A 26,407-nucleotide genomic window follows, 5' to 3' on the forward strand; every position below is an offset into this window, starting at 1 on the left:
GAGAGGAATGTAGAGACATCATTCAGCACATCATTTTAAAGGTAGATTTATTAACAAAACACATTCTTATCAGCAAAAATGACCAGCATATTACTTTCATTTAGAATCATTGTGTAAGCACCAGGACGCATGGTACGGAAAATGACAAGAGCTACAGTGGTTTTTGTTGAAAAACACAGAACAGCTGTCCTTTGTCAGCTAAGTATTCTGGCGTAGCCTGTCTGGTTTTAATTCCAGCAATTCTTTGGACTATTGTACATGATCAATATTACAGAGGGAGCTCTAAATGTGCCTAATGTACAAAAAAAGCATAAATCATATAGGTATCAAAACAGAACAAGAAGATTAAAATGAAGACTCGTTTAGTTAAGACAAGTTTGCCAATGTGCAAAGATCGCAAAGCTAGCGAAGGCTTTGTGCACAATGTTGTCTTTCTTCCACAGAAGGGTTTGAGCATCAGTCGGGTTATCTTTTTGTCTTGAAATGCAATGACAACAGAGATTTCGTTCATAATGCTACACTGAGTATGCAGAAGATACCCACAACATGGGCAAGTCAGATCGATCAGCTTTTACAACATAGTCAATGACAAAAATAACAAGATCATTCTCTCTTGGAAGATTCTTCATGCTCACTACAGATCAACTGTACAATGTGCTGTATACATGAAATACTTTTCAATAGAATGCCTTCCGAACAGGAAAAAAAGGATGAATTATCTATGAATGTGTACCAGAAAACATCATTGCATCATTTAATTCCAGTAGTTACGTCACCACTGAAATAGTTCGGCTGTCTTATTCTGAACTTTGGAAAACTGTATCAAATCCACCAACAAAATTGAGACAATGGTTCAGTAGGTACATGGAAATTCCCTGTGGCATCACAGCTACTGCTTAAGAACAAAGCTCTGATGGTTCAGGATGAAACATGGAAATGATTTTGAGACCCCGACATTTAACATCTGGGAAGTTAAAGTTTAGGTGAAGTATAAATGGTAAAGTACTGACAAATAGCAATGGTTTTATTCAACTGTTTCCAAACAGCTCAATATACATAAGCTCCTTTGTAAACTGCCAGATCAACGCTCTGTAAACTGGTCTTGAAAAGTTCATTTTAAGTGCAGAATTGAACACGGGGACACACCGTAATCCATCTTTGACCATTAAACAGCACAGTTCAACACACGGGTTGGTGGCAATGGCTGAAAAAGTTGCCAGCGAATGTTTTCGAGTTGCACTGTTAATGTAAACAACATTTGGCCATTCAGTAGGGAGTTAGTCCAAAATATTCATCAAGACCTCAGAGAGATAACCAAAATCTTTACAAAATTGCCATTGGAAAAAAGTGCTTTTCCTGCAATGCCAGGGTTTCCTGCACCACCAAGGTTGGTTGACTCAGGTTTCATGAACTGAAACGGCTTCCCCGAGGCTGGACTGATTAATAAAAACACACTTGGCCAATAGAAAAGCCAAATTCCTGAGTTTCTGCACCATTATTAAACACTGCCAAATCCCTCAGAGGGAGTAGGTCAACTTCATTGGTAGTGACTTCAAACTCAACTGTGTGAGGCCCAGAGTCATTCAACTGAAACAGAATAACAAGACATTAAAATTAGCCTATTGTTAAAATATTATAATAGTTATAATTGGGCAGAGAAATATAATATTTATACATATGACCAGAAACATGGAATAAATAACACATTAAATGAGAGTAAAATGACTTTTTTCAATCATACATGGGCAAGAATAGTTGGAGACTTCAACCAAGCTAGTTTGAAGACAGCCCTACTCAATTACTCTCAGCATATAACCTGTAGCACCAGAGATCCCAACACACCAGACCACTGTTATATTAATATAAAGAGTGCCAACTTCTCCATGTGTTTCGGTAAATCAGATCATTTGGCTGTTCTCCTACTTGCATACAGGCAGAGGCTAAGGAGCAAAGCTCCAGAGATTAGGACAACAAAGAGGTGGTCGTGGGAAGCTGCTAAGGGATTGCTTCAAGTCAATGGACTCGGCCATATTCAAGGACTCATCTGTAGATCTGAATGAATAAACCATTGTTGTCACAGACTTTACTAGAACAGTTGTAGACGAGTGTGTCCCCACAAAACCAGTCAGAGTAGTCTCCAACCAGAAGCCCTGGATGAACCATGTAATCTACAATCTGCTGAGGTCCAGCCAGGTCAGAGGCATTCAAGTCCGGTGACCAAGGAAGTTACAAGAAGTCCAGGTATGTTCTCTGGAAAGCCACCTCATGGATGAAGTGGTAATTCTGGACTAAACTTGAAATAATGAAGGATGCATGACAGTTGTGACAGGGCCTGAATACTACCACTTCTTACAAAACAAAATCAAGCAACATAGGCAATACAAGACTTCGCCTCCAGATGAGGTCAATGCCTTCTGTGCTCACTTTCCCGAAGTCTGGTGCGGTTCCCACTACACCACCGGCCAGCTGTGGGTATACATGTTCTCCGAGACCCCCATGGCTTTCAATCGGTTACTAAAGATGTGCAAGTTAGTACCTTAATTGGGTAGTAACTTAAATTGCAGGTATGCAGGTCATTAATTTAAATTGCCTCTAGTGTGCAGATGAGAGTTAGAAGCTCAGAGAAGTTAATGGAGACATTAGAGAATAAGATGGGATTAGGAAATGGATTGGTGTAAATTGGTGTTTAATGGTCGGTGCGGATTTAGTGGGCTGATTCTGGCTCTAACTCTGACTAATTACAGTAGATGGGCCAGCTTGCTCAAGGTTTTCACATCTGCACATTACAACACAGGAACAAGCAGAAGATCAGACATCTGGTCCCTCAGCTTCACACCAGCCATGACTGATGTTCGTAACACAAGCACATTCATTTGAATAGGGTTGCCAGCTTTAAATGAAAAATCATGTTTCTCTTTACTTATTTTATTGATTGTATGTTTTAAATTAATTTCTATCTTAATAAATTATTTTAAACAATTTTCATTTGATGTTGTTCTGAATGATTTCCAATGTATTGAACAGCTTTTGGAATGGATTCAATGAGGGATGTTGGGAAGAAGCTTCGAGGCTCTGACAGCAGGATGCCCTGGCTCTTGCGGGAACACACTGAGGAACACGGTCCCGCAGTCAAAATGTGTTAAAGATAGAAATGGACATTTAAAAAAAAAGGCTTGTGACTTTGCCAGAAAATGCAGTAAACCCAAGGACTGGAAACATTCACGAACTCAGCTAAAAGAGGGCCAGGAAACTGATAAAGGAGAAATAGAGAGCAAGAACGTTTTAGTGAGAAACAAAAAATAGAAAATTGAAATTCCTCTATAGAGATATATATAAAACTACTGTTCCCATGGCTCCCTTAAAACCTGAAACAGGAGAAATATGTTGGGATATGAAGAAATAGCAGAGAAATCTTAAGCAAATATTTTGACTCCTGTCTTCATGGAAGTCACAGTGTAAACAGTGGAGGAGAGCAGATCCAGAGCAATTGGGGAGTCCAATAATAAACAAAAATAAGAGTAAATAGAGAGGCCGATAAGGGTGAAATCTCACTTTTATAGAACATAGAACATAGAAATTTACAACACATTACAGGCCCTTCGGCCCACAAAGTTGTGCCGACCATGTAACCTACTCCAGAGTCTGCCTAGAATTACCCTACTGCTTAGCCCTCTATTTTTCTAAGCTCCATGTACCTGCCTAAGAGGCTCTTAAAAGACCCTGTTGTATCTATTCCACCATCACTGCTGGCAGTGCATTCCACACATCACCACTCAGTACCTATTTCCAAGCACCTTAAAACTATGCCCACTCGTGTTAGCCATTTCAGCACTGGGGAAAAAGCCTTTGGCTATCCACATGATCAATGCCTCTCATCATCTTATACACCTCAGTTAGGTCACCTCTTATCCTCTGTCGCTCCAAGGAGAAAAGGCCAAGTTCACTCACCCTATTTTCATAATGCATGCCCTCCAATCCAAGCAACATCCTTGTAAATCTCCTCTGTACTCTCTCCGTATTACCCACATTCTTCCTGTAGTGAGGTGACCAGAACTGAACACAGTACTCCAAGTGGCTCTGACCAAGGTCTTATATAGCTGTAGCATTACCTCACAGCTCTTGAACTCAATCCCATGTTTGATAAAGGCCAACACACCATACGTCTTCTTAACAACACTGTCAACCTGCGCAGCAGCTTTAAGTGTCCTATCGACATGCACCTCAAAATTCCCAGATCTTCCACACTGCTAAGAGTCTTACCTTTTATATTATATTCTGTCTTCAAATTGGACCTAACAAAATGAACCACTTCACATTTATCTGGGTTAAAGTCCATCTGCCCCTCTCAGCCCAGTCCTGCTGTAACCTCTGTCAACCCTCCAGACTATCCACAACACCCCCAACCTTTGTGCCATCAGCAAACTTACTAACCCACCCTACTACTTCTTCATCCAGGTCATTTATAAAAATCACAAAGAGGAGGGGTCCCAGAACAGATCCCTGCGGAACACCACTGGTCACCAATCTTCATGCAGAATACGAACCATCTACAACCACCCCTTGCCTTCTGTGGGCAAACCAATTCTGGATGCACAGAGCAAGGTCTCCTTGGATCCCATGCCTCCTTACTTTCTGAAGGAGCCTTATCATGGGGAACCTTATCAAATGCCTTACTGAAATCCATATACACTACAATCACTACTCTACCTTCATCAATGTGTTTTGTTACATCCTCAAAGAATTCGATCAGGCTCGTAAGACATGATCTGCCTTTGACAAAACCATGCTGACTATCCCTGATCAGATTATGTCTCTCCAAATGCTCATCCAATGATCTTCTCCAACAACCTGCCCACACTGAAGTCAGTCTGTCTGCTCTATAATTTCCTGGGTTATCTCTACTCCTTTTCTTGAACAAGAGAACAACATTTGTAACCCTACAGTCCTCTGGTACTTCTCCTGTCCCTATTGATGATGCAATGATCATCACCAGAAGCTCAGCAATCTCCTCCCTCGCTTCCCGCAGTAGCCTGGGGCATATCTCATCTGGTCCTGGTGACTTACCTAACTTAATGCTTTTCAAAAGCTCCAGCACATCCTTCTTCTTAATGTCTATATGTTCAAGCATTTCAGTCCACTGTATTACCCGGCATCCTAATGTTTTTAGAAAGGTGACTATGGAGAGTGTGGTTACACTGTCACCTCCCAAAATTCCATCAATTCTAGAAATATTTCCACAAATTATTAGATAATAAAGGTAATCCAACCAGAGTCTAGTGGTTCTCAGACTATTTTGGGTTATTCCCTCTTGGTTCCCAGACCATATTCCCAGTGCCCCCTCTCCCTTTCAGGAAATTACATAAAAACTATAAAGAATTTTGATTTACGATGCACAGAGAATGAAAATAGGAACTGTAAATTCAAAGCAAAGATAAATAATTGTAAAAATTATTCAAATCTTATTTAAAGCTACAAATATTTACAAATTATTTCTTAATTTAATTTCAGTGCAAATGATTTTCATCAACAATTTTAGAGCATTCATTAGTAGTCCAACTATTCAATACTTCACTGTTTTTTTACTTTTCAGTGAGATGGATGGGTTTGCTGCAGTGATATCAGCTTCTCAGCAACAGGCTGAATGTCACAGAGTCTCAGGTCCACATTTTGCAGACTGTTTCATCGTTACTGGACTGAAACCACGCTCCGCTAAACATGATGTTGAAAAGGCAATAAGGAGCACTTAGAGGCAACACGAGTGAATCTGCAAATGCTGGAAATAAATAAAAAACACGAAATGCTGGCAGAACTCAGCAGGCCAGATAGCATCTATGGGAGGAGGTAGTGACGACGTTTCGGGCCGAAACTCTTCATCAGGAGGGGTTAATCAGAACCCTCCCGATGAAGGGTTTCAGCCCAAAACATCATTATTACCTCCTCCCATAGATGCTGTCTGGCCTGCTGAGTTCTGCCAGCATTTCGTGTTTTTTTAAGGAGCATTTTGACCTTTTTCCACAATGTAGGATAGCATTCAGAGATTCCTTTCTGCAATTCAATGCCTTGCTTTGATTTTTTGAACCCCAGCTTCAGTGTAAAGTAATGTTATAGCAAGATCAGTTCTTCCTTCTTCCTTCCTGTTAATTCCAAGTGTTCCCATTCTGGAATTTGGATCAAGGGAGGAGTTGAGATCTCTCTGACATGTCTTTTTGCAGCTCACCCAAGTGGGCACAGTGTAACTGAAGATCATCATCTGATATGCTTTTTTCCTCTTCCAACTCAGAGGCTCAAAAATTGGAAAAGGTTGTGACAGCCAATGTTGCACTGAAATAGTGTTAACTTGGATAGAAATGTGGAGATGACTGATTTGACTTTGATAAAATTGACATAATTTTCTTGCAATCAAAGAATGATTTTATTAAACTTTGTGAGTAATTCTAATAAATAGCTATGTCTTTCCTAACTTGCCTGAGTTGATGACTAAATGAAGCATACGAGTCTTCCAAAAATTTGTATGTGTTTCACAAAATTCATAAAAGCATCTTAGGGAGTTTCCTTTTCAGAGCCACAGCAACAGCAAGCGTTCAAACTGTTCATTGTTATGTATTAAATATTTAAATAATATTTGAGTAATCTTGAGTAATATTAGTTGATTAAGCATTCTTGTTAGTTTCAATAATTCATTACAGGTTATATGTATACATATGTGAGTTACATACATCATCACGTGATATCTGTGCACCTCACTTAAAGCGAACACAAAGTTAGTCCTGCATTCCCGGACTTTGCAGGGGAGGTGGTTGAGGGTTTGATGTTGTCGCTGTTTTTCTTTTGGAGGGCTGGGGTATTTGATTTTCTGGCTGCCATCTTCCGGGTAGGTGATCTGTTGGTTTTTGTGCACGGGAGGGGTTGGGGGGGGGGGTCTGGGGTTTGGTGTTCAAGCTGCTGTTTTTTTTGCAGGGGAGGAGGTGGGATGCTTGGGGTTTGCCAGTTCGTTTCTTGCTCCTTTTTGAGCGGGGGGGGGGGGGGGGGGAGTTGACGTCTTTCCTTTCAATGACTGCCATGGCTTTTCTGTATTCCACGACTGTCTGAAGACAACGACTATCAGAGTTGTACTGTACATGCATACTTTGACAACAAATCCAACCTTTCAACCCCTGATTCTTTCTGTTCCAACATGGCATAATTCCCTACAATGGCCCACATGGGATACTCTATGAGAAATTACAACACATGATGGGTGTCTGGTGTGGACATTCCTTCAGTCACTCACATGGTCCACACCTGCCTCTGGTTCTTCTGTTCCAGAAGTACACACAGAGTGGTGGGGCTGGGAGTTTCAATGCCCAATGACAAGGGGCTGGCCACAGCTCCTGGCCGGCTCTACTTCAAAGACAGTGATGTTTCAGTATGATTGCACCTGTGGAACACGTGTAGCCATGGATGGGGTGGTGGGCTAGTCAGCAAGATGACACCCTATTGGTCTGTCATTGAAATCCATGTAAAAACTAGTAAAGATGCAGTCAATGTAAAATAATTACCTAAAACGCATAAATAATTGAAGACATTAAAGTGAAAATACAAAGATAAAGTAAATCAAAGAATGATACTTCTTTCCCCTTTGTCTGATAAACCGTAGTCCCATAGTGCAGGGAAGTTTCACCATCACAGAGCTAACAGACACATCCCACCCGTTACAGCTGTTGGCATGTCAGGGGAAAGGGAGGTCCACAATGTAATTGCTGAACCATCTCATTTGAAGTCAGCTAAGACGATACAGTAAAAAAATCAAATTGTCATTCAGTGGAGTCCTGGCCACTGTTGTCCTCGTCGAGAACCCAGACCAGTATTCAGAGTGCATTCTGTCACTTGTTGTGGGGCCGGCTGGCGGTGTAGTGGCATCAGCGCTGGACTTTGGGGCAAGAGGTCCGGCCAGCTCCATCTGCAGAGGGATGGGCTCCGCCAGGTTTCAGATGCCCAAGACACGCCGTACGATGAGCAATGGCCAAAAACGATCGGTGCAAAAGGCTTGTAATGAGGGCTCCACAGGAGTTAATCTCTCTCTCTCTCTCTCTCTCTCCTCCTCCTCCTCCTCCTCCCCCCACCCCTCTCGTTGTGGGATTGCAAATACCTTGACTCCTTGACTCCCACAGCAGGAAATCAGTCCATGGGAATCTATATTGATCTCATACCCATCAAGTCCTCTTCTACTTTTATTGCTTCATTCTTCTTGAGCAGTGCAGTTAACAAGTGAAACTCAAGGAGAAACAGATTGCTTTCTACGTTGAAATTTTTGTTTCTTCCGTGACTTATTTAATTGATGTTTGACATGTGGTGAAGAAAGACTGATTAATAAAATACCAAAAACTTACCAAGCATCCATCAGAGTTGATTGTGAATCCTTTGTATCCATTGTATATTTTCTTTCGATTGTCCCCCATGAACTGAATAGTCCTGTGGTCTTTTCTGAATGAATTAAGGCCTGGATTACACTTGTAGGTTATTTTTTGGCTGGCATATGTACTGTGAAGTTTTAACAAACGAAGCTGTACAATATTCACTCCAGGATATTCAAACTGTGAACATAAATTCAAAGCAAGGTGTGGACAATATAAGTCTAGAAATTAAATGTCTGGCACACTGATATTTCTGGTAATTTTTTAAACAATATTTTAAATCTTGGATTGTAAAGTTATCTCACCAAGAATCCTCCCTCAGTAGAGCTGAACCATTGGTATGTACTTTTCTTTGAATATTCTTTGAACCATCCTTTTGGAGGTACCTGGACAATATGTTGAAAGTGATAGGATTCATGTAAAGATTTTTTCTTTTTAAAAAGAAAGCCAAAAGGAACAGAATAGTTTGCTACCTGCAAGCCAATTTCCTCCAACTTGGAACCAATAGAATTGGCCTTTCCAGACCTCACATGCTCTTTGAAACATCCCCCTCCCAAACACTCGTCCAGCCTTGCATAACTTCCCTTTTGAAGTACTTATCGCATTCCCTTCAGAAATCTGACACTGACTCTGCTCCCAGCACTCTGTTCTGCCAGAACAATGTACACAGCACAGGTATTTATTTGCACCTCCTCACAAATTTGCTTTAACACCCATCACAAACCTACGTCTTGTTCACAATCCTTCTGCCCGGAGGATCAGCTGATCAAAGCCCCTTGCAATATTCAGTATCTTTCGTACTCACCTGAACCTTCTCCCCTCGAAGCAGGAGAACCCCAGCTCCTCTGCTTTCTCAGTGACAGCCTGAATACTTGTCTGGTACCTGCCATTTTACTTCCCTTGACCACGTTGCCTTCAGTCTGGGAATGGAATTCCATCTGTTTGCTTTGCCCACCGCAGTGATGTCCAGAATAGCTTAAAGATGTCATACGGTATAATTCCGATACTGGAACTACACTGTAATATTGCTAACACGAGGAAATCTGCAGATGCTGAAAATTCAAACAACACACACAAAAGGGTCCTGACGAAGGGTCTCGGCTCGAAACGCTTCTCCCTATAGATGCTGCCTGGCCTGCTGTGTTCCACCAGCATTTTGTGTGTGTTGTTGTCTATAATATTGCTTTTCAGATTTAGGGAGGTGTTCTATGTGCCAGATATTACTGCTGGTAGAAGAATTCAGCTTTCCTTCAATTTGTTGCAGGATTTTGACCTGAAATATTGATAACTCCTTAGAACCCCTTCCATATGGTACGGCTCGATCTACAGAGCAGATTGCTTGTTGCTGTTTCCTCCAGCTTATCCAGATGAAGAAGAACAATCTACCCCTAAATAATGAACTCTGCAACCATAATCATTGTGCAATCACTAATGGACAGGAGATAGCTCCTGTTCTATGATGGAATAACAACACAACCTATCATCCGATCTTTATCTGCTCAGCTTGCAGTACCTCATTCTCCTTGGTTGGCAAACACGTAGCTCCGTCAGCTGTAAAATTGCAGAACACCAGAAGAGCATCATAGGGACAGCCCTGATTGGGGTCAATGTAATAGAAACCTAACAAAAAAATTCAAAGAAAATATTACTCAAATTTTGTTTTTGCCTGATCACATTTTACAAATGGAAAGCGAAAATTTTCACTTTCAAAGACCTGCAACTGGTAGATATTGGTTTATTGTTGTCGCAGTGTAAAACTTTTCTTCCATGCTGTTTATATAGATCGGTTAATTACACAGTGCATTGAGGTAGAACAGGGTAAAGCAATAACAGAATGAAGGATAAAGTGTAACACCTTCAGAGAAATTGCCGTGCAGGTAAAAAATAAAATGCAAGATCATAATGAGATCAAGACTCCACCTATTATGCTAGATAACCATTCAACAGACTTATAATAGTGGGTTAGAAGCTGTTCTTGAGCCTGGTGGTTTGTACTTTCAGGCTTTTGTATCTTTTCCCTGATGGAAGAAGGGAGAAGAGAGAATATCTGGGGTTGGTGGGGTCTTTGATTATGCAGACTGTCTTACGGGGGCTACCAAACATTTAGACAGATTCCGTATGGCCTACTAATAGTATAGAAGCTGAGAAATGGACAAAACTGTCCATAATGTAGTTCAATCTAGAACTGCTGTAAAAGACAAGGTGCCACAAGCCACAAAGTTCATGCCCAACATTACGGACCTCGTCGTGTACAGACATCTGAGCTGTTTTACACTTTACATCCGGAGGACCCCTTTAAGTGGCACAAGAACCAAGGGTTGTAGTCACTTATTGATAAAGAGACAATGAATAATATAAGAAATGTGAATCGGCCACATTGCCTCTCCAGCAAACTCCATCATCCAATAGAAAACATCACTGCTGGTCTGACACAGGTCATCATTTCAATCTCCTCTTTATACCCCATAACCCTCAAACTCCCCAAGACAAGCATCTGCCTCTTTCAAAGCGACAGGGTCCACAGCTCCCTGGGGGCAGCAGAATTCTAAAGAATCCTTTGGAGAAGAAATGGTACATTACCCATTGCTCGTTCTGGAACCTTGTTCCAACAACAGATCCCATCTCATGAAGATTTTCAGTGGCCACCACCCCCCCCCCCCCGGACTAATGGACCAGTCAGTTATTGAGGAGGGTATGAGGGAGTTGGGGCCTCAACACCGTTCCACGAGTGTAGTCAGCTGCTCGAGTGGCACGGCAACCACCCCTCCCCCCACCACCCACCACCACACACACACACACACACACACACACACACACACACACACACACACACACACACACACACACACACACACACACACACACACACACAAACACACACAGTTCGGGGAGCCAGGCTCCTTATGGAAGACTGAGCTCTGGACTGAAGAGCTTGTCCCGGACATAGGGACCAATGGTTCTCAGGAATGGAAGATCGGTACCATTACACTAAGAATTCCTATGGGCTTGTCTGAAGACAGTTGATGAATGAATCACCCTAAGTGTTTTGGTGCAAAGTTGAAACATGAGAATCATCAATAAAAACACGGGTAACTGCAGCAGTCGCTCTAGGCTGGTAAATATAAATATCCTTGCAGGAAGCCTCTTAGGGACCCATTCTATCACTTCTAGGGAAGAAGTCAGAGTTTCAAGATCTCTCTGTACATTTACGGATTTGTAGATCTAACAGCAGAGAAGTCAAGCCAAGTCACATTTATTGTCATTTCGACCATAACTGCTGGTACAGTACATAGTAAAAATGAGAAAATGTTTTTTCAGGACCATGGTGTTACATGACACAGTACAAAAACTAGACTGAACTACGTAAAAAACAACACAGAAAAAACTACACTAGACTACAGACCTACCCAGGCCTGCATAAAGTGCACAAAACAGTGCAAGCATTACAATAAATAATAAACAGGACAATAGGGCAGTAAGGTGTCAGTCCAGGCTCTGGGTATTGAGGAGTCTGATAACTTGGGGGAAGAAACTGTTATATAGTCTGGTCATGAGAGCCTGAATGCTTCGGAACCTTTTCCCAGATGGCAGGAGGGAGAAGAGGTTGTATGAGGGGTGCATGAGGTCCTTCATAATGCTGTTTGCTTTACGGATGCAGCGCGTAGTGTAAATGTCTGTGATGGCGGGAAGAGAGACCTCACTATCTGCTGCGGGGTCTTGCGATTCGAGATGTTGCAATTTCCGAACCAGGCAGCAATGCAGCTGCTCAGGATGCTCTCAATACAACCCCTGCAGAATGTGATGAGGATGGGGGTGGGGGGGGGGGGGGGTGGGGTGGGAGACAGGAAACAGGCTTTTCAGCCCAACTCATCCTTGCCAACCAAGATTCCCACCTAAGCTAGCTCCATTTGCCCTCATTTGGCCCATATCCCTCGATTCATGTACCTATCTGAGGTATGTTTAAATGTTTATGTACCTGCCTCAACCATTTTCTTTGGCGGCTCATTCCATGTACTGATCACTCTGGGTGAAAAAGTTGCACTGCAGGTTCTTATTATGCCTTCCAGTTCTTAATTCCCCAACTCTGGGGAAAAGGCAGTGTGCATTCATGTTTATATACACCTCTATGAGGTCCCTCCTCAATGGACAAAGAGACAATCTGCTCAACTTCTCTCCAAAGCTCAGCGTCTCATGCCCTGGCGACATCCGTGTAAACCATTTTGTCACTCTTTCCAGTTTAATGACACCTTTTGTATAGCAGGGTGACCAAAACCAAACAATATTCCAAATGCAACCTCACTAATGTTTTGTACATGTGCCATAACATCTCAACTTTGATACCCAATACACTGACTGATGAAGTCTTTGTCAATACCCTGTCTGCTTATGACACACTTTCAGGGAAGTATATAAATATATTCCTCTGTTTTACAGCACTTCCCAGGACCCTACCATTCACTATGAAAGTCCTATCCTCAGCTGTCTTTTCAGCTTTCACATCCAATTAAACCACTTGCCACCTCACTTACCCAGCTGATCAATATATTTCTGTAAACCCTGATAACAATCTCCACTGTCTAATGCACCAGGCCACTTGTTTCAGTGAGGCAGCGCAAAGTTTTGAAAGAGCTTGGGGCCTTTCGGAACTTTTCAGCTGGCTTCAGTCATCGAAATTTTTTAGGCAATTGACAAGGACGAATAAAGAGGTCAGGTTTAAATGGAGCAGTTCTTGTGTGAGGGGGAGAGTGTTAGTGTGTGAGTGGTCATTGTTTGAGTGGGACAATGTTAGTGTGTGATCAGTCATTGTGTGAGTGGAAGTGTTGTTGTGGTTAACTAGAGGTTTCTGCTCAAGAGGCTTAGATGACACGAGGAAAGGCTAAGGGAAATTTCAGACAAGTTTCTTTACTCCTTTGTCCATTAGTGCATAACTAGCGCATTGAGAGTGGGTCCAGGGTCAGTAGTGTTTCCTTCAGAAGGACCTCCAGTCTCCCTGATAACTACATCAGCATAAGCTGCAGCTCCTTACAAACTGTGTTAGAGAACTGGAGCTCCAGCATGATGAGGAGAATGAGAAGGTGATAGATAGGAGCTATAGAATCAGATGTATCAGTATTATGGTGGAGTAAAGTGAACTACAGAAGAATGAGAGAGGAGCTGGCCAAAGCTGATTGGAAGGGAACACTAGCAGGGTGATGGCAGAATAGAATGGTTGGAGTTTCTGGGAGCAATTCAGAAGGCACATGATTGAATCATCCTAGAGTTGAGGAAAGCTCAAAGTTCAAAGTAAATTTATTATAATAGTGCATATATGTATGTCACCATATACAACCCTGAGATTCATTTTCTTGTGGGAAGCATTTTAAAGTTATAATGATACAACCATGGCTGACAAGGAAATTCAAAGCAGCATTAAAGGAAAGGAAAAAAAGCATACAATTTAACAAAATTAGTGGGAAGCTAAAGGAGTCAAAAGCTTTAATAAACAGAAGGCAATGAAAAAAGCAATAAGGAGAGAAAAATGAAATGTGAAGGTAAACTAGCCAATAATAGAAAAGAAATATCAAGTTTTATTCAGATATATGAAGAGTAAAAGAGAGGCAAGAGTGGATATCCTAAAGCTAGAAAATTATGTTGGAGAGGTAGTAACGGGAGACAAGGAAATGGCAGACAAACTCACTAAGTATTTTGCACCAATGGAAGAGAACAGCAATATGCCACACATTCGAGAGGATCAGGGGGCAAAAGTGAGAGTAGTTGCTGTTATTAAGGAGAAGATGCTTGGGTAGCTGAAAGGTCTGATGGTAGATAAGTCACCTGGACCAGATGGACTCCATCCAGGGTTCAGAAAGAGAAAATGGAGACATTAGTAGTGACATTTCAAGAATCAATAGACTCTGAAATGTTACTGGATGAATGGAAAATTGCAAATGTCACTCTGCTGTTTAAGAAGGGAGAGAGGCAAAAGATAGGAAATTATAGGCCAGTTAGCCAAAGTTTAATGGATGGCAAGATGTTGGAGACCATTATTAAAGATGAGGTTTTGGGGTACTTGGAGGCATGTAATCAAATAGCCCAAAGTCACTAAGGTTTCTTTAAGGCAAAATCTTGCCTGACAAATCTGTTGGAATTCTTTGGGGAAATGACAGGAAGGATAGAGGAAGGAGAGTTAGTTAGAAACATAGAAAACTTACAGCACAATACAGGCTCTTCAGCCCACAAAGCTGTGCCAAACATGTCCCTACCTTAGAAATTACTAGGCTTACCTATGGTCCTCTATATTACTAAGCTCCATGTACCTGTCCAAAAGTCTCTTAAAATATCGTATCTGCCTCCACCACCATTACTGGCAGCCCATTCCACGCACTCACCACCTTCTGAGTAAAAAACTTACCCCTGACATCTCCTCTTTACCTGCTCCCCAGAACCTTAAACCTGTGTCCTCTTGTGGCAACCACTTCTGCCCTGGGAAAAAGCCTCTGACTATCCACACGATCAATGCCTCTCATCAACTTATACACCTCTATCAAGTCACCTCTCATCCTCCGTCGCTCCAAGAAGAAAAGGCTGAGTTCACTCAACCTATTCTCATAAGGCATGCTCCCTAATCCAGGCAACATTCTTGTAAATCTCCTCTGCATCCTTTATATGACTTTCACATCTTTCCTGTAGTGAGGCAACCAGAACTGAGCACAGTACTCCAAGTGGGGTCTGACCAGGGTCCTATATAGCTGCAACATTACCTCTCAGCTCCTAAATTTATTTCCACGATTGATGAAGGCCGATACACCATATGCCTTCTTAACCACAGAGTCAGCGTGCATAGCTGCTTTGAGTGTCCTGTGGACTTGGACCCCAAGATCCCTCTGATCCTCCGCACTGCCAAGAGTCTTACCATTAATACTATATTCTGCAATCATATTTGACCTACCAAAATGAACCACTTCACACTTATCTGGGTTGAACTCCATCTGCCACTTCTCAGCCCAGTTTTGCTTCCTATCAATGTCCGCTATAAACTCTGACAGCCCTCCACACTATCCACAACACCTCCAACCTTTGTGTCATCAGCAAACTTACTAACCCATCCCTCCACTTCCTCATCCAGGTCATTTATAAAAATCACGAAGACTAAGGGTCTCAGAACAGATCCCTGAGGCACTCCACTGGTGACCGACCTCCATGCAGAATATGACCCGTCTACAACCAGACTTTGCCTTCTGTGGGCAAGCCAGTTCTGGATCCACAAAGCAATGTCCCCTTGGATCCCATGCCACCTTACTTTTTCAATAAGCCTTGCATGGGGTACCTTATCAAGTGCCTTGCTGAAATCCATACACAGTACATCCACTGCTCCTCCTTCAATAATGTGTTTAGTCAGATCCTCAAAAAATTCAATCAGGCTCGTAAGGCATGACCTGCCTTTGACAAAGCCATGCTGACTATTCCTAATCATATTATACCTCTCCAAATGTACATAAATCCTGCCTCTCAGGATCTTCTCCATCAGCTTACCAGCCACTGAGGTAAGACTCACTGGTCTATAATTTTATAGACAATAGACAATAGGTTCAGAAGTAGACCATTTGGCCCCTCGAGCCTGCACTGCCATTTTGAGATCATGGCTGATCAATTACCATCAATACCCGGTTCCTGCCTTGTCCCCATATCCCTTGATTCCCCTATCCATAAGATACCTATCTAGCTCCTTTTTGAAAGCATCCAGAGAATTGGCCTCCACTACCTTCCGAGGCAGTGCATTGCAGACCCCCACAACTCTCTGGGAGAAGAAGTTTTTCCTTAACTCTGTCCTAAATGACCTACCCCTTATTCTCAAACCACGCCCTCTGGTACTGGATTCTCCCAGCATCTGGACCATATTTCCTGCCTCTATCTTGTCCAATCCCTTAATAATCTTATATGTTTCAATCAGATCCCCTCTCAATCTCCTTAATTCCAGCATGTACAAGCCCAGTCTCTCTAACCTCTCTGCGTAAGACAGTCCAGACATCCCAGGAATTAACCTTGTGAATCTACGCTGCACTTCCTCTACAGCCAGGATATCCTTCCTTAACCCTGGAGACCAAAACTGTACACAATACTCCAGGTGTGGTCTCACCAGGGCTCTGTACAAATGCAAGAGGATTTCCTTGCTCTTGTACTCAATTCCCTTTGTAATAAAGGCCATTATTCCATTAGCCTTCTTCACTGCCTGCTGCACTTGCTCATTCACCTTCAATGACTGATGAACAAGGACTCCGAGATCTCTTTGTATTTCTCCCTTACCCAATCCTACACCATTCAGATAATAATCTGCCTTCCTGTTCTTACTCCCAAAGTGGATAACCTCACACTTATTCACATTAAACGCTATCTGCCAAGTATCTGCCCACTCACCCAGCCTATCCAAGTCACCCTGAATTCTCCTAACATCCTCATCACATGTCACACTGCCACCCAGCTTAGTATCATCAGCAAATTTGCTGATGTTATTTTCTATGCCTTCATCCAAATTGTTAACGTAAATGGTAAACAGCTGTGGTCCCAATACCGAGCCCTGTGGCACCCCACTAGTCACCACCTGCAATTCCGAGAAACACCCATTCACCGCTACCCTTTGCTTTTTATCTGCCAACCAATTTTCTATCCATGTCAATGCCTTCCCCCCAATGCCCTGAGCTTTGATTTTATCCACCAATCTTTTATGTGGGACCTTATCAAATGCCTTCTGAAAATCAAGGTACACTACATCCACTGGATCTCCCCCGTCTAACTTCCTGGTTACATCCTCGAAAAACTCCAACAGATTAGTCAAGCATGATTTGCCCTTGGTAAATCCATGCTGGCTCGGCCCAATCCTATCACTGTTATCTAGGTATGCCACTATTTCATCCTTAATAATGGACTCTAGCATCTTTCCCACCACTGATGTCAGGCTGACAGGTTCACATTGTTCACTTTGGTTCTCAAAAGGCTTTAACAAGGTGCCTCACACAAGGCTTTTAAACAAGACAGCAGCCCATGCTATTACAGGAAATATACTAGCATGGATGGAAGATTGGAAGGAGGTAAAGAGTGGGAATAAAGGGGACATTTTCTGGTTGGCTGCTGGTGACTAGTAGTGATCCATAGCAGTTGGTGTTGGAACTGCTCCTTTTCCTGTTATATGTCAATGATTTGGATGATGGTATTAATGGCTTTGTGGCTATGTTTGTGAATGATACAAAGATAGGTGGAGGAGTAGGTAGGTTTGAGGACATAGGGAGTCTACAGAAGGACTTGGACAGATTAGGAAAATGGCCAAAGAAGTGGCTGATGGCATACAGTGTAGGGAAGTGTACGGTCATGCATGTTGATAGAAGGAATAAAGGCATATACTATTTTCCAAATGGGGAGCAAATTCAGAAATCAGAGGTACAAAGGGATGGGAGTCCTTGTCCAGAACACCCTAAAGATTAACTTGCAGGTTGAGTTAGTGGTGAGAGAGGTTAATACAATGTTATTTCGAGAGGACTAGAATATAAAAGCAAGGATGTAATGTTTCATATGGCACTTGTCAGACCACACTTGGGAGTATTTTTGAGCAGTTTTGGGCCCCTTATCTAAAAATGGATGAGCTGGCATTGGTAAGGGTCCAGAGGACGTTCTCACATACGATCCCAGGAATGAGGAGCTTTAGTTGGGTCTGGGCCTGTACTCGCTGAAACTTAAAAGAATAAGGGGGGTATCTCATTGAAAACTATTGAATATTGAAATATCTAAATAGAATGGACATGGAGATGATGTTTTCTACGGTCTAGGATTAGAGGGCACAGCCTTAAGATGGAAGGACATCCCTTTAGAACAGAGATTGAGAGGAATTTCTTTAGTCAGAGGGTGGTGAATCTGTGGAATTCATTGCCAGAGATGGCTGTGGAGGCCAAGTCACTGGGCATATTTAGAGTTTGATGGGTTCTTGATTAGTAAGGGCACCAAATGTTATGGGGGAGAAGGCAGGTGAGGGAAAGTGAACCAGCGATGATGGAATGGCGGGGATGACTCCATAGCGAATAGCCTAATTCTTCCCCCATATGGACGGCAGTCTTACAGAAATATGCTGTGGGCTGTCGAGCCATCGAGGGCCACAGCCCTTGAAGTGGGAGATGTTCAAGCACGTGTTCAACCACAAACAGGAGGGGCACACAGGGAAAAGTGGCCTGAGTCCCAGCACTGGTCCTTACCATCACGGAGCTGGGGCTGACACAGTTGTAGTTCCTTGCAGGTCGTGGCAGGGTTGGCCTTGGTTCCAGTGGGTGGGGCCACTATATGCCGGATCTCCATATTTAAAGCTTCCAAAGCCTTCCATATGCTCCTGGAATCCAAGCCACGGGTTTTGTTCATCATCAGCTGTCAGAAGAGACAAATGCAAAAGCACAGAATATTTATAGGTTTCCTTGTCTCAGGAGCATTACAAGGGTTAACACTTCTCAATGCCTTTGGAGGGGTGCAATTTTTAACAGAAGCTCATATGGAATCAGAATGTGCCAAATCCCTGCTGTGGCTCCCTAGATGTATGGCTTCAGCCACAAGACATGGGAGGACAATGACTGCCTGTACTTGGTCAAGGTTGTGCAGATCACTAGCACCACCTGCCTGTGAACTGTATCACCCGAGCTTGTGAGGCACTGGCAACTGCGAAGTCATGTTCACAACCGGAGATTTTGTACGTTGCACAGCCCACTCAGTGATTCGTACTGTCTTCATCAAATCAACAAATTCAGACAATGTGCTTTTCGATCATTGTAAATCACCAACATAATTTACTCTATTCTAGAGCAACATACAAAGTGCTGGAGAAACTCGGCAGGTCAGGCAGCATCTACAGAGGGGAATAAACAGTCGAAGTTTTGGGCCAGTAGCCTTCATCAGGATTGGAAAGGAAGGGGGAAGATACCAGAATAAAAAAGTGGGAGGAGGGGAAGGAGGATTAACTAGATGGTGATGGGTAAAGGCTGGAGGGTGGGGAAGATACAGGACTGAAGGAGGAAGCTGATAGGAGAGGAGAGTGGACCATGGGAGAAAGGGAAGAAGGAGGAGCACCGTGGGATGTGATAGGCAGGTGAGAAACAGAGGTAAGAGGCCAGAGTGGGAAATAAGAGAAGAGGGAAGAGGGAGGGGAAAAATTACTGGAAGCAGAGATCGATGGTCATGCCATCAGGTTGGAGGCTACTGAAACGGAGTATGAGGTGTTGTTCCTCCACCCTGCGAGTGGCCTCATCGTGGCAAGTGAGGAGGCCATGGACTGACATGCTGGAACAGCAGTGGAGGCAGGAATCAAGATTGGCCGCAGGGAAATTCCAATTTAGCAGATGGAAGTGATTTATGATTTGCTGTATTTGTTCATGATTTACTATTTTCTATTCCTTAGTCAACATCCAAGCACCCTTAATGCAGACATACAGCGGTTCCAGTGGCAATGGATGCTGGTTGCAAGCGCTATAGATGGTATTCACAAACACTGCGGAGATCCAGAGCTCGATCGTGCTGGCTAGTTTGCTAAGAACTTACTGTGCATGGAAGTAAAGAAGTTACTCTGACACTCCAGTCACAAGACCCACTGCATTGAGCTAGTCATGGCACTTAAAATTAAGATATATTGAAAAGATCGATGATTAAAACAATGGTGTATAAAGCTTAGAAAAAAAAGCTAACTTTCTTAGTCAGTGTTAAAGGTTCTGTTTTAACTCACTGATATGATATTTTACAATGCCAACCCTGAAAAGATCACAGAAGATGATAACCAGAGATTTGTGGTAAAGCCATCCGGTATAACCAACTAGTGTGATACGCAGTAACAATGCGGAGCTGTAACACAGCCTTCATGCTTAGAGTAAAAAACATTTTCCAGGTGTCAGCGTACAGAAACTTAAATTATTTAAACAACGATTTATCTAGACTTTCTTCGACACCAGAGGAAATTGCTCAAAACAGGAGTTGGTTGAGAAAGTGTCAGGACGCTGAAGCAGGGACCCAATCGCAGACCGTGTACTGCGCACACTGTGATATTAGCTGAGTAGCAAATCCTTGGGGGGTGGGGTGGGGGCCACAAAGTCAGCGTCAAAGTTCAGGCGCAGATCAAAAATTCCAGAGAAATCCAAAAGCAGAATCAGGAAACAGGCAGAGTCAATATTCAGACAGTCAGAGTACAGATACGAATGCTGGAAAGGCTCAGGAAAATCACTGGCACAATCTGGCAACAAACAGGTGAAAACACAGGACTGAAATACACTGAGCAATAAACAGAGAGGCAGATGATAGGTGGAGCACAATGAGACTCGGGTGGCAGCAATACAGGTAATAATGAGAGACAGGTGAGAGGCGGAGTACTCAGTGATACAGGGGCTGGAGTAGAGCAGGAATGGGGACAGGGGCACATGGGGCATGAAAACAAACAAGAGCACATGGCAATACAAAACCACAGACCGACGGCTAGAGGGAAACACACAAAAAGACAAAGTTCAACTGGAGGTACTGACAGAAAGACTCGGAGATGCCAGACCCAAACAGAATGAGATCTTCTTTGGTAGCTTGGATGCTAGAAATGGGAAATGGAAACAGAAAGTGCTGGGAATAGTCAGCAACTCCAGTAACGTCCGTGGAAAGAGAAACAAGTTAAAGTTCTGGGACAAGTTACCAAAGGCTGAGCTTGTTTCTCCACAGTTACCATCAACAATCTGTTTTATTTCACCATTCCAAGGAGTCTCGAAATACTGAACAACACAACAACCTTAGCAATATCAGATCATAAGAATGATTGATCCAAGTATATGGGTGCACTCTAAGAATTATGTTCAGAATTTTGAAGTAATTTACCTTGAGCAACAATAGAAACAGGTCTTTTCATGAAAACGTTGCCCAGATTATTGCACTCCCCATCAATTTATACATGAATGGAACATCAATTGAAACAACAGCCACCTGCTGGAGAGGAGTGCAGTGTATCAGTAACTGGGCGTGGGGCACCAAGTTACACAAACCATTGATCAGCACAGCACAAGGACAGGCCACTTGGCCCACAATATCTGTGCCAGGCACAATATCAAATTAAACTAAATCTCTTCTGCTTGTATATCATCCATATCCCTCCGCTCCCTGCACACCCATGTGTCTATCTCACCGTCTCTTAACTAATCACTGTTGTATCTGACTCTACCACCAGCCCTAGTAGCGTGTTCCAGGCACGCACAACTCCCTGTGTAAAATCCATTTGCCTCACCCATCTCTCATGGAGCCATAGAGAACAGAAATACGCCACCTGGCCCAACTAGTTTATACTGACCAAGATGCCCATCTGAGCTAATCTTACTTGACCAGCATTTGGTCCCTCTCTCCCTATCCCTTCCTACCCATCAAAACCCTTCCAATCCACACACCTGTACATTTTTAAAGAATTCTATCTTAGTCATTTGAGTCACCTCTACTATATGATTCTTTTTTGTGAGTTCACAATTTATCCAACGAAGTGGGTGCACCGTAAGAACCAAGATGGTGCCAGAAATTCTTTGCATGCAGCTCTGAAGGGAATTATCAAATATTCCTGATTAGGACTACTGCAGCTGAAATCCACAGTCACAGACATGTCACTTCAGTAAGCAACATTGTTTTAAGGTGTTTTAAAAAATCTATAGATCCTCAAAATCAGTAGAAACCAGTCTGCAGACTGTGGTTGCGAGTGGAAACGTGAGAAGCGTGCTGGCTGCAGGTAAGATTGAAATGCAGGGCCCTGACACCTCCACTTCCTACCATATTGCTGGCAAATATAAAACTGATTACCTCGGGGCCAATAGCCGGCTGGTGGCGTAGTGGCATCAGCTCCGGACTTTGGAGCGAAAGCTCCCGAGTTCGAATCCAGCCAGCTCCCTTGCATGCTTTCCATCTGTGCTGGGTTGAGCGTCAAGAAAGCCTGCTAAAAAAACGCTCTTCTATAAACAGCATCCCGATGACTCCACTCCAGGTTGAAGGCTTTCTTCTCTTTCTTCAGGACCAATACAGTCCCACATGGGGCTCCAGTGCTTATAGCCATGTCATACTGTTCTGTCTTTGTAAACGCATTTACGTGCTGGGCCCAGGACAGGTCCTCTGAACTAATAACACCAAGGAATTTAAAGTTTCTGACCCTCTCCACCGCTGATTCACCAATGAGGACTGGCTCATGGACCTCTGGTTTTCTCCTCCTGAAGTCAATAAACAGCCTTCTTGGCCTTGCTGACATTGAGTGAGAGGTCGTTGCTGTGGCATCACTCAGCCAGATGTCCAATCTCTCTCCTCTATGCCGGTTTGTCACCACCTTTGGTACGTATTGAATTATTTGTTGGGATACAGTGTGGAATCGACCCCTCTGACCCTTCGAGTCGTGCCTCCCAGCTATTCCCCGATTTAACCCTAGCTTAATCACGCGACAATTTACAATGACCAATTAAACTACCAACTAGTAAGTCTTTGGATTATGGGAGTAAACCGCAGCACTCGCAGGACACCCTCATGGTCACGGGGATAACGTACATGCTCCTTACAGGCAGCTGTGGGAATCAAACCCGGATCATTGGCACTGCAAAGCGTTGTGCTAACCACTACGCTGCCATGCTGTGATTTGACCCATGAAGTGGTGACATCAGCAAATTTGAATATGGTACTGGAGCTGTGCTTAGCCACTCAGTCTTAACTGTAAAGCTAGTAGAGCAGGAGCCAAGCACATACCCTTGTGGTACACCTGTGCTGATGGAGATTGTGGAGATGTTTTACCAATCTAAACTGATTGGGGTCTGCAAGTGAGGAAATCAAGGATCCTATTGCACAAGGGGGTATTGAGGCCAAGGTCTTGGAGCTTATTGAGTAGCTTTGAAGGGTCAATAGTATTGAATGCCGAGCTACAGTCGATAAAGAGCATCCTGACGTCTGCATCTTTGCTGTTTGGACGTTCCAGGGCTGAGTGAAGAGCCAACGAGATGGCATCTGCTGTGGACCTGTTGCTCCAGTAGGCAAATTGGAGTGGATCCAAGTCACTTCTTAGACAGGAATCGGTATGTTTCATCACCACCTTCTCAAAACACTTCATCCCTGTGGATGTAGGTGCTACTGGATGATAACACTGCACTATAAATTTTTTTGAAAGTGTAGCTTCCTCAGATTTTTTTTTGTTTATGATAGACCACCTGAAGCTGAACACAGATATACTTGAAGGCTACCCGTATCATTTAGGAATTTGGAGAAATAGAAATTGACTTCTATTGAATATAAATATTGCGCTTTGCAATAGCTCAACAAGACAAAAAACGTTTTGTGGATTTTCATTTGTACTCAGTGTTTGAGGCTTCTCACTTAAGTGTCCAACAATAATCAGCCAGCACTAATGGGTTCCAGTTGCCCTGATACAGTTTCTCTGTGACCGCAATGTCCTGGTGAAACCTTTCACCGTGCTCGTCACTGACAGCGCCAAGATTTACAGGGAAGAAGTCTAAATGAGAATGCAGAAAATGAATCTTTAGTGGCATGTTGCACTTCATGGTTTTGTATGCTTGAAACATGTTGTCAACCAGCTGCTTGTGGTCTGGTGCTCTGTTGTTGCCAAGAACATTTTCAGTATCTTTGAATGCCTTCCATACGATTTCCTCTGGTCCCATTAGACTTTTTTTTCAAATAGCTTGGCACTGATGACCTGTTTGGTTTGTAGACCAGCAAATTTGTCTTCCTTCATCTAGGCATCAGTCATTCTGACTTGAATTATGAATTGAAAGGACAAATATAGACGATTTCAAAAAAATGGTGCGTGATATTCCTACCTCCACTTCTCATACCTTGCATCAGCTTGACTGTCCAGGTTGCAGTGGAGCCTCCAGTGATGGGAATGGGGAAATTCTTCTCTATACCTCCCACCTTATTACCACCTCCTTCAATATTTCCCTCTCTCACCTCATGCATGCTCTCTAGTTTTTGATATTTATACCCTGGTAAGAAGACTCTGTCTATGCCCCTCATAACATCATCAACTTACATTGAGTCACCCTTCAGCTTCCAGAGAAAACAAGTTTGTCCAGTCTCTCCTGGCAGCTCATACCAGGTAACATCCTGGTAAACTTCAGTGTCCTTTCCCAAAACCTCTCCATCCTTTCTCTAATGGGACAATATACTCAAAGTATAGCTAAACCAAGGTCTTATATAGCTGCCACACGTTTTTCTTACCCTTATGCTCAATGCCCTAACTCTATCGGCAGGCACAAAACATTTGCCACCTTTACTCCGCCATCTACTTGTGGGGGCACTTTCAGGCTTAGACCCCAAGATCCCTCTGTACATCCAGTATTTGGTCTGTGACAACAGTGAATTAGAAGCCCTTCAACCCTCAGTGCATTAGACCAGAATCCCAGTGGAGGGCTTGTTTACTTGCTCTTCACCCGCGTTCTCTGGCTGAGAAATTGTGCAGGCTGCTGCCTCATTTTCCTGCGACTGTGAGATCTGCGTTGAGGCAGGAGCAATGAAAACTTCTGCAGGGCCTTGCATAACGTGGGCAGTCTGCATATTGGCCCCGGTGGAGCAGCTGGTAGAGGGGTTGCTCAGCATGGTGTGAACACAATCTATGCCGAGTCTGTAACTCAGCAACTGCAGTCACTGAGGGACTATGACCCTGATCCCGAGAGGAAGGAGAATCATTGCACGCGGTCCATCTTTCTAGGTTCGCAGGACTGGGACTTGAGGCTGAAGTAGTGGGTATGTTGAATCAGTGACACTGATCTCATGGCCACACCATCTACTGTAACAGTTTACTTTGGCTCAGGGGTCAAGGGGAGGAATGGGACGTGACTGACCCCAATGGAGCTGCCCTCTTGCGCTGGCGCCCGGCGAACGAGAAACTGTGCGCAGTGTAGGAAAAGATCAACTCCCTACCTGGAAATCCTCTCCAGGTATCTTCAGCAAAGGGCCAGGCAGACCAGGAGGACCGGGGGGACCCTGAGTGAGAGGAAAACAGTCTTGTCAAACAATCAAATCAACTTCCACGTTTTCTGATGCTGCGCATCTCCTCAATCTAGATGCTGTCTCTGCAGCAGGAGCATTCTTGTTTGAAAGGACAAACAGCGAAATAGAAAGCCTTCACTGCTCTAATTTTCCAAATGTACATCATCACAGGGGCTTAGTAGACTATTCGGGGTGAATTGCTGCTTACCAAGGTGTTTCACAGTGTATTAGAACTCCAGGAGGGCCAGGTAAATCAGTGTCTGTTTACTGCCAGGCCAAAGGCTTTATTAGCTTTTTTATACATCATTATTCATTGTTGAATGCTGTTTTTTTTGCTGCTAACTGTGGTGAACTACATAGACCTATCTGGACGCGCCCCCTGCTGACTGCTCCTGTGGCTCCTCCCACAGACCCCTGTATAAAGGCGATCGAGGCCTGAGCCCGGCCTCTCAGTCTCCAGGATGTAGTATGGTGGTCAGCCACTGCTTGTTCTTTCTTCCAGTCAATAAAAGCCGATATCTCGCCTTTACGTCTCAGAGAGAGTTATTGATGGTGCATCACTAACACACAACAGCAAATTCCTAATACGTGTAAATGTGTCTGGTGAATAAAGTTATCCTTGATCTCCCCAGTGGAGAGCAATTAACAACCTGCTGGAGGAACGTACCGCAAAGTTCACCCAGCAAACTGTGTGCTGACAGCATCCGCTATCCCTTGAGTTTCCTCAGTACAGGGGCCGCAATTATCACCTGGTTTATGTTGAGCAGGTCACATAAGGTTCCTGAAAGAGGCCCACTGTTCCTTGGGAGGGAGTCATCAGGCAAGCAACAGGTTAAAGAATGTGGTCAAAGCTTCCTTGAGGAAAGGCAGTGATCTCTATCGACTCTCACAGTCCCCGGCCTGCGACTGCTCAACGTGGAGAAGCAGCATTGGGGTTGGGGCCCGGCACGGAGAGCACCTTTCCATGTCACCAGTGGAAAGGTGCACCCTCTCACGACCGCCCAGCCCCTCGCCCTGGCAGGCTCCTC

The 26,407-nt window shown here is 43.5% G+C and overlaps 1 protein-coding gene across 1 annotated transcript in view; it reads right to left on the reverse strand.

The window, feature by feature from the left end:
* Positions 1-89: 89 nt before the first annotated feature.
* LOC132407258 (collagen alpha-1(V) chain-like) overlaps positions 90-26,407 on the reverse strand; it is a 202,960-nt gene continuing 176,642 nt past the window's right edge. The window contains exons 49-54 of the mRNA XM_059993518.1: positions 25,311-25,373; positions 18,611-18,776; positions 9,907-10,013; positions 8,699-8,779; positions 8,370-8,573; positions 90-1,587 (exon numbers count right to left, since the gene is read on the reverse strand). Coding sequence (XP_059849501.1) covers positions 1,441-1,587; positions 8,370-8,573; positions 8,699-8,779; positions 9,907-10,013; positions 18,611-18,776; positions 25,311-25,373 — 768 coding nt within the window. The 3' untranslated portion in view covers positions 90-1,440. The remainder of the gene's footprint in view (positions 1,588-8,369; positions 8,574-8,698; positions 8,780-9,906; positions 10,014-18,610; positions 18,777-25,310; positions 25,374-26,407) is intronic.

This window comes from Hypanus sabinus, chromosome 18 (genome assembly GCF_030144855.1).
Source record: "Hypanus sabinus isolate sHypSab1 chromosome 18, sHypSab1.hap1, whole genome shotgun sequence".
NCBI lineage: Eukaryota > Metazoa > Chordata > Chondrichthyes > Myliobatiformes > Dasyatidae > Hypanus > Hypanus sabinus.